The 13,379-nt window shown below is 36.8% G+C and overlaps 1 protein-coding gene across 5 annotated transcripts in view; it reads right to left on the bottom strand.

The window, feature by feature from the left end:
• The window catches only part of VPS54 (VPS54 subunit of GARP complex), a 104,094-nt gene that overhangs the window by 18,188 nt on the left and 72,527 nt on the right, over positions 1 to 13,379 (bottom strand). For 4 of the 5 annotated variants that reach the window (XR_009054687.1, XM_057741643.1, XM_057741644.1 and 1 more), the window contains exons 17-20: positions 3,390 to 3,495; positions 2,408 to 2,495; positions 1,707 to 1,828; positions 1,515 to 1,595 (exon numbers count right to left, since the gene is read on the bottom strand). Coding sequence is in view for 3 of the 5 variants with exons in the window: in XM_057741643.1 (XP_057597626.1) it covers positions 1,515 to 1,595; positions 1,707 to 1,828; positions 2,408 to 2,495; positions 3,390 to 3,495 (397 nt within the window). In the remaining 2 variants the exon portion in view is untranslated. Of the gene's footprint in view, positions 1 to 1,514; positions 1,596 to 1,706; positions 1,829 to 2,407; positions 2,496 to 3,030; positions 3,132 to 3,389; positions 3,496 to 13,379 lie in introns of those variants that run through there. The other variant, XR_009054688.1, reaches the window with a different exon arrangement.

The following is a 13,379-nucleotide window of genomic DNA, read 5'->3' as shown; positions in this document are numbered from 1 at the left end:
ACTATTTAACACTTGCCCTACTCTGCACTGTTAGATGTTAAGTCTTCTGCCTTGTTAGATGGTAAACTTCTTGAAGGTAGTTACAATGTGTTATTCATTGACAGAAGAATGTCATGTATCAAAAAGGAAACTGGTAGAATAGAACTGCTTTTGAATTTAGCTTGTACTTAGCAATCATGAAGAAAATAGAGAATTTCTAAACAATTTTTCTCCATACAAAACTAGACACTTAGAAGGCATAACATAATATAGGTATGTTTGCATATAAGTATAAATTCCTTAAGCTTCTTAAAAGAAGAGCATAAAACATCTATGTTATCTACTAACTAACTACACGAGAGGTTCTCAAAGTGTGGTCTGAGGACACCTGGGAGTCAGAGTATTATTTTCATAATAATACTAAGATTAGTATTACCCACTTTCAATCTCTCGTGATTGAATAGTGGGGATTTTTAGATTACCTGTGATGTCATTCTGAAGGCTAATCAAATGTGTGTTTACATATTCTTGTGTTTTAAAATTTTTTAGTTTCAATTTCTAATATGGATGGTACTTACTGATAGGTATATCTGCATAAACAAAAGCTCTTTGGGGTCTTCAATTATTTTTAAGAATGTAAAGGGGGTCCTAATGACCAAAATGTTTGAGAACTTAACATTAAACAAACATATTCTTATTTTCTAATCACTCTTTTCTCACTGCCAACTTAAAAGATCTGGGTGTGAATAGGCACCACTTTATCTTGCCTTTTCATAATTTTTATGTGTCTGTTGCTCTTGCCATCTCAGAATCTGAAGGATCCAAGTAGAAGGAAAAGCATATCAAAGTGTCTTGCTCTGTAAGATTAACTCTAAAAATACTCTGGGGCAAAAGTACAAACTAAATAAACCTTCAAACTTCCAAGGTATGAAATTTCTGCTTTCTCTCTAAGACATGTACTGAATAATTTAGAGAAAGGAAAGAGTGAGGGACAGGGCAAAAGTGACTAGGGCTGATTAAGTGACATTTTTCTGAAGATACCCTCCCAGTGCAATTAAGAATTCTTTGGAAAGCAGTGCTCCTTTTAATGACCTATTTGGAATGGGAAGCAAATAAGAAACAAATACTGAAATTGAATATCTATGACGGAAATAATAGAGCACCTCAGGCTCTCTTTAGCCTGAAAAATAAAGTAACACACTTTATCGCAAATAATTTAATTTTTTTCTCTATTTTGATCTTTATTTTCTCAATTCTGTCTATGGAAGGCTTTCAGACTAAAATATGCTTTGAAGAAGATAACTTTTAATGCAGCTAATATAAAATTACTTCTATATAGGGTTTCTATCATCCTTGAAATCATCTACCGCCCCCCCGCCCCAGTACCCCCAAGTCCCTTAGGAAATGAATATCAACTAATTGGGTGATCTGAACATTTGAGTTTTTCCCTAAACCCTGAAGAATTTTAATTTGTTAGACAACTGTGAAGTCACAAGGCTTTTAAGCAAAACCTAATAATTTCCATAAATTATTACCTTAGACAACAGCTTGTCAAATAAGCTATCCATTATCGCTACAAGCTTAGCTGATATTTCAGCTATGTGGTCATGGTAGTCCTGTAATGAGAAATAACACTGTATTTTAAAGTCCCTGGGACACATCTAAAATACTTAACAATTAAAGAGTTACATTTATGAAACTCCAGTAGAAAATATACAGAAAGGTACCTTAGTGATATGATCAAAATGCCTAAGCATACTGTATTGCTTAGGCTGCAGTCGAGCTTCAAAATGAGCCCGGATCACAGGAATGTAGTGCACAATTAACTGCAAACAGCGTGAAGAAAGAGCTGAAGATCCGGGAGGTGGATATATCAGGGAGAAAAAAAAAAGGTATTAGCTGACTTTACCTATCAAATTATATTAAAAAAAAAAATCAATGAAATTTATACAGACCCCAGTTTATTACATAAACGAGGAACGCAGTGACAGGAAGCAACATATTTCATTTTGTTTAAGAAAATCATTTGGTACTGAATGATGTAATGAATTATGCTGCTTTTCCCAATGGACTCAAGTTGTGAGTAGTACTGACATGAGGAAGCTAAAGGGACAACTGATTCTCTTCTGACATTCAGATACCTCTCACACCATACATACAACATATACTTCATACATATTACATTTTAACATTTTTTTTTACAGTAGTGCAACTTTCTAGTAACTTATATGTATTAGAGTGAAAATTCCTCATAACATTTCTCCAGAAGTTATTTTTTAATTAAGGCAATACATAAAAAAGTGAAGTAGCATTACTACTTTTAGAGCCTTTAGTTAGAGGCATTAAAAACATCAGGTATAATAAAAACGTAAGTATAGCGACATCACTGTAACACCTCAGCCTGTGAATTAAATCCAAGAATCCATACCCAAATTTTTTGTAGTTATTGTTTTCAGTCCAACAACTTGCAGTGCACCAGCTCCAAGAACTAACTGGCAACTTCTTGAATTGAAGTACTAACAAAGGAAGGGAAAAAAACCCAACAATTTATTAAAAACTATTCTTTATATGCTGGTAATGTGTTAATTGTAAAAATACATTCCTCTTCCCTCTCATTCAAGGACCAAATGAATTTTTCTAGTAGGAGCAACTAGGATCTGTTTATGTAATGATAAAAAAAAAAAAAAAAAAAGGGTGTTACCAAATGATAATATTTACAGTCTGGTAGGAAAGAAAAAAGTTGAGAAATTCTAAAAATCTGTTGTTTAGAAATGAATCTTTAATTTGCATTCACAAAACTAGTTGTTTCAGTCATTCTAATTGGATAGTCCTATTTTCAAAAGGGTAACAAAATCTTTCTGGACTAAAATATGAGAACTTAATTTTGGGACAAAATTAATTGATAGATTAGATATTTGAAAAAAATAAAGCCTTTTCTCTAAGCTAGCAGTTTAAAATATCTGTCAATATGAAATGACTGAATAAAATTATCACCACAGTTTCATTTTATATCAATGGTTCTGAAAGAATGATTTAAGAAAAATCTCTAACCTTAGTGAGATGAATTTTGTAAAGTTCAGTGAATTCCTTCCATGCACATTTGAAACCAGTCCAGGTTTTTTGACCTAAGTGGCCTCAGTCATGTTCAGCACCTAACGAACAAATCATCTCCTGTCTCCAATGTCATTAACAACTCTATGGGTGTAATGAGGAATCACTAAACGTGGAGTGAGAAGGAAGCAGGTGGCCTTCTTCAAATAACATGCTGTGATTCAACCACAATCAAATGTCACCAAATTAATGTCTTAAAGATAGCTTAACCTTGAAATGCCTTAGAGTTGGAAGATTACTCACACCCTAATGAATTACTTCTTCCAACTATTTTTCCATAAAAGTGAAATCATACACACCTTCAATAAATCTGACAGACGAGTGAGCATGTCAGTAGTAACAGATGGGATATTATCCACACACTGGCAATATTCAAGGATAATTCTTATCAACAGCAATACAGTTCTACAAAAAAAGAAAGATAACCCAGTAGGCACTCAAAACAAGAAAAATCAAACTGATTTGGCACATAAAAATCAATACGGATCTTGGTAACTGTTAAATGGTGTGTTTTACCTATAAGTGCAGCAGTGTAGGGACCATGGTGAGGCAACAGAAAATCCCTAAGGTGTAAAATTAAGGAGGCACTCAATTTCAGGGTTGTGCAATTGCAGAGTAATCACTTGTATGACACTGAGAAAGGGAACCTCCTTAAACTTTGTGCTGTAAGCACATCACTCTCTGTGTGACATTCGCACTAGGTAAGTCTGCAATAAGGCAGGTATCCCACTCCTTAGCCTATTTCAAAACACTGATAAAAAGCTTAACCAGTGTTTCTGATTATGTAGTAGGTCCTCATAAATGTTGAATTAATGAAGGGAACCTAGTTTAGATTTTCTCAGTGAGATGAAAGAAAAATTGTGGCTTCTAAGAACAATATATTTCCTAAGAAATTCAATGGTACGTCACAAAAGGTTCTCCAAAGATGAGAAAGTTATCGGCTCATTAGTAGGGCATGTCATAAGCTGAAAAGAGACACTACTGAGAGGTTAAATATGGTTGAAATTAAGGAGGAAAGAGGCATTCATTACAGGACATCTTAAATTCAATGAGAGTCTCAGAAATGAGTGATCCATGTAAAATAATGTCTTATGAAAGTCTGAAGGAGATCAGAGAGCAGCAATTCAAGGAGAGTATCCAGCCTTTATAACAGTTTAATTGAACATATATTACTCTCCATGCACAGTCCTAGAGTCTGCTTTACTGAGCAGAAGTCCATTGCTTATCTTTTGTAATTTTCTCTCTCAAGATATAATACTTGGAGAGAAAAGATGGCGGCGAAGTAGAGAGACGTGGAGTGCATCCCTCTCCACAGATGCATTGGGAATGCACGGAAGGATGCAGTAATTCCCACAGAGAACCAGCTGAACACCAGAAGATGGCCTCAGACACCAGAAAGGACTGCGGGGAGCCCGACATAGCCGGTAGGGAGGCATCTATGACGGCTCAGAGAGGGTGAAGCGGCGGAGCTGTGGCAGACGGGAGAGGGTGAGAAACATACGGAGGGTCCACAGCACAGCTCAGCGTTCCCGGACCAAGACGTCGATCCGCGGCTGAACGGAGGGTCCAGGAGCGGGAGCGTGGGAACCGGAGAGCTGGTTTAGGGTGAGAATCATTGTTGCCAGTAGGGTGACGGACCGAGAGGACAGGAGGGAGGAGGTCCGCGGAGAGGAGTGCCTGTCCCTGAGAGCTGCCAGGCCATGATGGCGGCTGGAGGCTGCAGGCTCACGGGCAGGGGGGAGGAGCCGCTCGCGCAGCCTCTCTCTCTCTTTCGGTGCCTCTGCAACAGGCAGTGGAGAGACGCCCTGCGGGCCACCTAAGGCGCTCAGGGAAAACAAGCACCCTCAGGCGCTCGGGCGGGGCTAGATTAAAACCCCTTGCAACGCCAGCAGCAGGGAGGCTGCTGAGAGAAAAAAAAAAAAAAAAAACAGCATCAAAAAGAAAAAAACCCCGAGAGAGGCCCAACTCTAAGACTTTCTGTTTACTCCTGAGCCACCAGCGTCCCTCTGTAACAGGCACCTCCAAGCCCGACTGAAACAACAGTGCGCCACTGCTCACTCACTCCCAGGAGAAGGAGCCACTATTGTATCCTCTCCCTCTCCACACACCGACACTTACAGACAAACAATAAAGGAACCTCTGCTGGTCACAGAATAATGCAAAAAAACCCAAGGCAAGGAGAAGGACACTTACAGCTGAGACGCTAAGGAAACAGAAATAGTAGTATCAATACCTATTGAACTGGTCCATTCTGGGATCAGTTCTGGATTTGTTTTTTTTTTTTTTTTCTTTTTCTTTTTCTCTCTCTCTTTTTTTTTCTTCTTTATTAAATACGATCTTAGCCCTAAGGGATCTACAAGTTTTATAACATAATTTTTTAATGATATTTTTTATTCTTTATTTTTTCCTTTTTATATACTTCTATATCTAGCTAAGTTTTTGGTAGTACGGACAATATATCTCTCACACTTTCCTTTCATCCCTATCTTCTATACATTTCTATTCCTTTCTTTTTATTTGCATATTTCCAACCACATTACGCTCTTCTGTTCCCCTTTCTTCCAGCCATTTTAAGATTATTTTATCTTAACATACTTATAAGCAACACTATCGGTCTGCTCAGACTCCTTCCTCTATTCTCCAGATGACGCACTGCCTTGGCATTTAATATTAGGCTTTTGTCTTTATCTTAGTTCTTAGTACAGTTGTCTAATTACATTCTGAGAATCTCCATTCTCTCCGGTGGTACTCTGGCTCTTTTCTATATTTGAACCTAGCTTACAAAATTTCCCTGGATTGATGTTTGTATGTGTAGGGTGTTATTTGTTGTTTGTTTGCTTTTGCTTTTGTCTCTGATTTGTTCTGTTTCAGTTGTCAATTTCTGCTGGGTTTCTCTTTGAATATCTGATAGCACACTGGGGTTCTGTCAGGTCTTTCTAGAGCCTTATGTCCTAACGGATTCAGTAATTGTGTGTCTTATACATGTATGTGTTTCCTAGACTTAATATTCGTTTAATCCAATACTTGGACATTAGTCTGAGGCTTGGACAGTCTTCTATAAACACCTCTATCGCCAGGACAAGCAACCCCAAAAGTTTGCACAACCATGAGGAAACAAAGAAACACCATGCAGGCAAAGGAGCAGGAAAAAAACCCACAAGACCAAATAAATGAGGAGGAAACAGGAAAAATGCCTGAAAAAGAATTTAGAGTAATGATAGTAAAAATGATACAAAATCTCGATAACAAAATAGAGAAAGTACAAGAAACAGTTCATAAGAACTCAGAAAAACAAACAGCAATGGATAACAAAATAACTGAAATTAAAAATACTCTAGATGCTATAACCAGCAGAATGACTTTGGCAGAAGAACGAATAAGTGAGTTGGAAGATAGAATGGGGGAAATAACTGCCACAGAGCAGGAAAAAGAAAAAAGAATAGAAGACAGTCTCAGAGACCTCACTGATAACATTAAGCGTACCAACATTTGAATTATAGGCATCCCAGAAGAAGAAGAAAACAAGAAAGGGTCTGAGAAAATATTTGAAGAGGTTCTAGTGGAAAACTTCCCCAACATGGGAAAGGAAATAATTCACCAAGTCCAAGAAGCACAGAGAGTCCCATACAGAATAAACCCAAGGAGAAATACACCAAGACACATATTAATCAAACTAACAACAATTAAACACAAAGAAAAAATATTAAAAGCAGCAAGAGAAAAGCAACAAACAACATATAAGGGAAAACCCATCAGGATAACAGCTGACCTTTCTACAGAAACTCTGCAGGCCAGAAGGGAATGGCAGGATATACTGAAAGTCCTGAAAGAGAGAAACCTACAGCCAAGAATACTCTACCCAGCAAGAATCTCATTCAGATTTGAGGGAGAAATCAAAAGCTTTCCAGACAAGCAAAAGTTAAGAGAATTCAGCACCACCAAACCAGCCTTACAACAAGTGCTAAAGGAACTTCTCTAAGTAGGAAACACAAGAAAAGGAAAACACCTACAAATACAAACCCAAAACAATTCAGAAAATGGTAATAGGAACACACATGTCAATAATCACCTTAAATGTAAATGGATTAAATGCTCCAACCAAAAGACACAGACTGGCTGAATGGATACAAAAACAAGACCCTTCTATATGCTGCCTACAAGAAACCCACTTCAGACCAAGGGATACATATAGACTGAAAGTAAAGGGATGGAAAAAGATATTCCATGCAAATGGAAGTCCAAAGAAAGCTGGAGTAGCAATACTCATATCAGACAAATTAGACTTGAAAGTAAAGACTATTAAAAGAGACAAGGAAGGACACTACCTAATGATCAAGGGATCCATTCAAGAAGAACATATCACAATGGTAAATATCTATGCCCCCAATATAGGAGCACCTCAATACATAAGGCAAATGCTAACAGCTATAAAAGGGGACATCGACAGTAACACAATAATAGTGGGAGATTTGAACACCCCACTTACATCAATGGACAGATCATCCAAACAGAAAATAAAGACACACAAGCTTTAAATGACACATTAGACCATCTCGACTTCATTGATATTTATAGGACATTCCATCCAAAAACGACAGACTACACTTTCTTCTCAAGTGCACATGGAACATTTTCCAGGATAGATCACATCTTGGGTCACAAATCAAACCTCAGCAAATTCAAGAAAATTGAAATCATATCAAGCATCTTCTCAGACCACAACGCCATGAGACTAGAGATCAATTACAGGAAAAAAACTGCAAAAAATACAAACACATGGAGGCTAAACAATTCACTCCTAAACAACCAAGAAATCACTAAAGAAATCAAAGAGGAAATCAAAATATATCTAGAAACAAATGACAATGAAAACACAACAACCCAAAACCTATGGGACGCAGCAAAAGCAGTTCTAAGAGGGAAGTTTATAGCAATACAGTCCTACCTTAAGAAACAAGAAAATTATCGAATAAACAACCTAACCTTACACCTCAAACAACTAGAGAAAGAAGAACAAAGAAACCCCAAAGTGAGCAGAAGGAAAGAAATCATAAAGATCAGAGCAGAAATAAATGAAAAAGAAAGGAAAGAAACCATAAGAAAAATAAATAAAACTAAAAGCTGGTTCTTTGAGAAGATTAACAAAATTGATAAAACCATTAGCCAGACTCATCAAGAAAAAAAGGGAGAAGATGCAAATCAACAGAATTAGAAATGAAAAAGGAGAAGTAACAACAGACACCTCAGAAATACAAAACATCATGAGAGACTACTACAAGCAACTATATGCCAATCAATTGGATAACCTGGAAGAAATGGATACATTCTTAGAAAAATACAATCTTCCAAGACTGAACCAGGAAGAAATAGAAACCATGAACAGACCAATCACAAGTATGGAAATTGAGGCAGTGATTAAAAATCTCCCAACACACAAAAGTCCAGGACCAGATGGGTTCACGGGCGAATTCTATCAAACATTTCGAGAAGAGTTAACACCTATCCTTCTCAAACTCTTCCAAAATATTGCAGAAGGCGGAACACTCCCAAACTCATTCTACGAGGCTACCATCACCCTGACACCAAAACCAGGCAAAGATGTCACAAAAAAAGAAAACTACAGACCAATATCACTGATGAATATAGATGCAAAAATCCTCAACAAAATACTAGCTAACAGACTGCAACAGCACATTAAAAAAATCATACACCATGATCAAGTGGGGTTTATCCCTGGGATGCAAGGATTCTTCAATATACGCAAATCAATCAACGTGAAACATCATATCAACAAATTGAAGGATAAAAACCATATGATCACTTCAATAGATGCAGAAAAAGCTTTTGACAAAGTTCAACGTCCATTTATGATAAAAGCTCTCCAGAAAATGGGCATAGAAGGAAATTACCTCAACATCATAAAAGCCATATATGAAAAACCAAAAGCCAACATCGTTCTCAATGGGGAAAAACTGGAAGAATTCCCTCTAAGAACAGGAACAAGACAAGGGTGTCCACTCTCACCACTATTATTCAACATAGTTTTGGAAGTTTTAGACACAGCAATCAGAGAAGAAAAAGAAATAAAAGGAATCCAAATTGGAAAAGAAGAAGTCAAATTGTCACTCTTTGCAGATGACATGATATTATATATAGAAAACCCTAAAGACTCTACCAGAAAACTGCTAGCACTCATTGATGAGTTTAGTAAAGTAGCAGGATACAAAATTAATGCACAGAAATCTCTTGCATTCCTATACACTAACAATGGAAGAGCAGAAAGAGAAATTAAGGAAACTCTCCCATTCACCATTGCAACAAAAAGAATAAAATACCTAGGAATAAATCTGCCTAAGGAGCCAAAAGATCTGTATGCAGAAAACTTTAAGACATTGATGAAAGAAATCAAAGACGACATAAACAGATGGAGGGACATACCATGTTCCTGGATTGGAAGAATCAACATCGTGAAAATGTCTGTACTACCCAAAGCAATTTACAGATTCAATGCAATCCCGATCAAATTACCAATGGCATTTTTCACAGAACTAGAGCAAGAAATCTTACGATTTGTATGGAAACACAAAAGACCCCAAATAGCCAAAGCAATCTGGAGAAGGAAAAATGGAGTTGGTGGAATCAGGCTTCCTGACTTCAAACTATACTACAAGGCCATAGTGATCAAGACAGTATGGTACTGGCACAAAAATAGAAAGGAAGATCAATGGAATAGAATAGAGAACTCAGAAGTAAGCCCAAACACATATGGGCACCTTATCTTTGACAAAGGAGGCACGAGTATACAATGGAAAAAAGACAGCCTCTTCAATAAGTGGTGCTGGGAAAATTGGACAGCAACATGTAAAAGAATGAAATTAGAACACTTCCTAACACCATACACAAAAATAAACTCCAAATGGATTAAAGACCTACATGTAAGGCCAGACACTATAAAACTCCTAGAGGAAAACATAGGCAGAACACTCTATGACATCCATCAAAGCGCCATCCTTTTTGACCCACCTCCTAGAATCATGGAAATCAAATCAAGAATAAACAAATGGGACCTCATGAAACTTAAAAGCTTTTGCACAGTGAAAGAAACCATAAACAAGACTAAAAGGCAACCCTCAGAATGGGAAAAAATAATTGCCTATGAAACAACGGACAAAGGATTAACGTCCAAAATATACAAGCAGCTCATGAAGCTTAAGACCAAAAAAGCAAATAACCCAATCCACAAATGGGCGGAAGACCTAAATAGACATTTCTCCAAAGAAGACATACAGATGGCCAACAAACACACGAAAAGATGTGCAACATCACTCATCATCAGAGAAATGCAAGTCAAAGCCACAATGAGGTATCACCTCACACCAATCAGAATGGCCATCATCACAAAGTCTGGAAACAACAAATGTTGGAGAGGGTGTGGAGAAAAGGGAACTCTCCTGCACTGTTGGTGGGACTGTAAGTTGGTACAGCCACTATGGAAAACAATTTGGAGGTTCCTTCAAAAACTACAAATAGAACTACCATATGATCCAGTAATCCCACTCCTGGGCATATACCCAAAGAAAACCATAATCCCAAAAGAAACTTGTACCATCATGTTTATTGCAGCACTCTTTACAATAGCCAGGACATGGAAGCAACCTAAATGCCCATCAACAAATGAATGGATACAGAAGATGTGGCATATATATACAATGGAATATTACTCAGCTATAAAAAGGGATGAGATGGAGCCATATGTAATGAGGTGGATAGAACTACAATCTGTCATACAGAGTTAAGTAAGTCAGAAAGAGAAGGACAAATATTGTATGCTAACTCACATATACGGAATCTAAAAATGGTACTGATGAACTCAGTGACAAGAACAAGGATGCAGATACAGAGAATGGACTGGAGAACTCGAGGTATGGGAGGGGGAGGGGGGTGAAGGGGAAACTGAGACGAAGCGAAAGAGTAGCACAGACATATATATACTACCAACTGTAAAATAGTCAGTGGGAAGTTGTTGTATAACAAAGGGAGTCCAACTCGAGGACGGAAGATGCCTTAGAGGACTGGGGCGGGGAGGGTGGGGGGGACTCGAGAGGGGGGGAGTCAAGGAAGGGAGGGAATACGGGGATATGTGTATAAAAACAGATGATTGAACCTGGTATACCCCCCAAAAAAAAATAATAAAAAAAATTAAAAAATTAAAAAATAAAAAAAAAAAGAGTAAATGGGGGCACTAACACCAGTAATATAGGCATAAACTAAGATGTGTAGTATCACCACAAATATATAAATAACTCTTGCATCAACAATGATTTTCTAGAGAGTTAATAATATCAAATTATTTGGGGCATAGATTATTTCCAATGAGATGCAAGAGAAGTACTACGTAAATTAGATGACAACAAATGTGAAAGTTTTAAATTTCATAAAATATTAGGTCTTGTATATTTGCGGTAGTGTCTGATATTAGAATCCCTGCTGGTAGAAATATGTCAATCTTCCCACCATATTAATTTCTGATGCCTTGAAAAATTGAAATATGAAATAATTATTTTATGTTGCTATAGTTTGGATATTTGAATAAATAAGATAATTCAAATTGCCAAAAAAAAAAAAAAAAGATATAATACTTTGCCATTTGCCAGGGAGTTCAGTTTTTTGGCAGTAGTCTCTTTGACTAAAGAGCAAGAAAGCCAGACAGCTAGAGGGGACCATTTCCATCAAGCAAGGGAAGAGTAACAAGACATAGTCCTTCCTTGTTATCCACGGAGGATTGGTTCCAGGACACCCTATGGATACCAAAAACAATGCATGCTCAAGTCCTTTATATAAAATATCATAGTGAAGTCTTCCCTCTATATCCATGGGTTCTGCATCCTGGTTGGTTGGATGTGGAACCCATGGATATAGAGGGCCAACTGCAATGGGTAACCAAGGAAAGAAATCATAATTAGATTGAAGGACTAAGATTACAGGGAGTTTGAAAAAAGCTTTATTATACCAAAAAAGGAAAAGAACTCCAGAAAAGAAAGGAATGGAAGCTTTAACCTACAACGGGTGCATTTCAAAGTGCTGGATATCACACAGGTTGAGAAAAAGCATAAATTCTATACACACTATTTGAGTGCTTATGAGGTGCCAAGAAAAATTAAAATGGTAAGATATGATTCTCATCTTTGAGGAATACAGAGACTAACCAGGGAGATATATATACACAAATAAATAATTCTAATATACTGCAGAAAAGTGCCACAATAGAGGCACACAGAGTTATGAGGAGAGGATCATTCACTTTTCCTGGAGGGGATGGCTGTTTCAGAAAAGACTTAGTGACAAGAAACAAAGAAGAAAAGTGAAAAAGAATTGTGGAGTAGATATGGGAGTTAGATTTTGATTCTAATTCTGGCTCCATTTGGGTAATTTTATATTAACTACTTAAACTTCCAAGTTCCAATTCTCCTAACTCTAGAAAGGGAACAATAATCCCTGAAATGTCTATTTCACAATGTGGTTGTAGCGATCAAACAAGATCATATATATGAAAATATCTAAACTATGAAGTGTTACTAAAATTAAAATATGTGAAGATATTATCTTAACTACCCATTTGATAAAAGGCATATAGTACTAGACAAACAACACTGGAAATCATATTTTTCTTAGTTAACTTGAATTTGAAATACTGTTATTGGTAAAACAGTAAAAGACCTAATGACAAATGATAGTAATGGAAATAACTACCAACAACTATCAACTTCTTGTTAGAATTTGTGCTAGATGCTGTACATGAATTACCTGTTTAATTTCACAGTAATTTTAATTATAGTACTATTATCCACATTTTGTTTTACAAATAAGGAAACTCAGGCACACAGAGTAACTTGCCCAAGGTCACAAAGTATGAGAGCTGTTGGGATTCAAACCTAAGCAGTATGACTTCAGAGCTAACAACTTCAACTACTACGCTGTATAATACACACTAAAAAAAGCTGCAGAAAAAAAGAAAGAGCTTGAGACACTTAAACATCATGGAGCCACTATAGCACCCTTGGATTATGTACCTCTAGGTTCTTGTTATGTGGGAAAAATCAACCAGCCTCTTTTTTGTTAACCCAGTGTAGTCCCTAATGATACAGAATACTACAAAACACAGGAAAATAAAAAGGAATCCATAAAATTTCTCTAAAATTCTTTGTAAGATTTACAATTGTTAATCCAAAATTTCCAATTCACATCAAGGGATAACTTGACCTATGTTTTAAATACTTGACTCAACTAAT

Source organism: Hippopotamus amphibius, chromosome 7 (assembly GCF_030028045.1).
Source record: "Hippopotamus amphibius kiboko isolate mHipAmp2 chromosome 7, mHipAmp2.hap2, whole genome shotgun sequence".
In the NCBI taxonomy this organism is placed as follows: Eukaryota; Metazoa; Chordata; class Mammalia; order Artiodactyla; family Hippopotamidae; genus Hippopotamus; species Hippopotamus amphibius.
The sequence above is the reverse complement of the archived record's forward strand: the minus strand, read 5'-3'. Positions and strand labels throughout refer to the sequence as shown.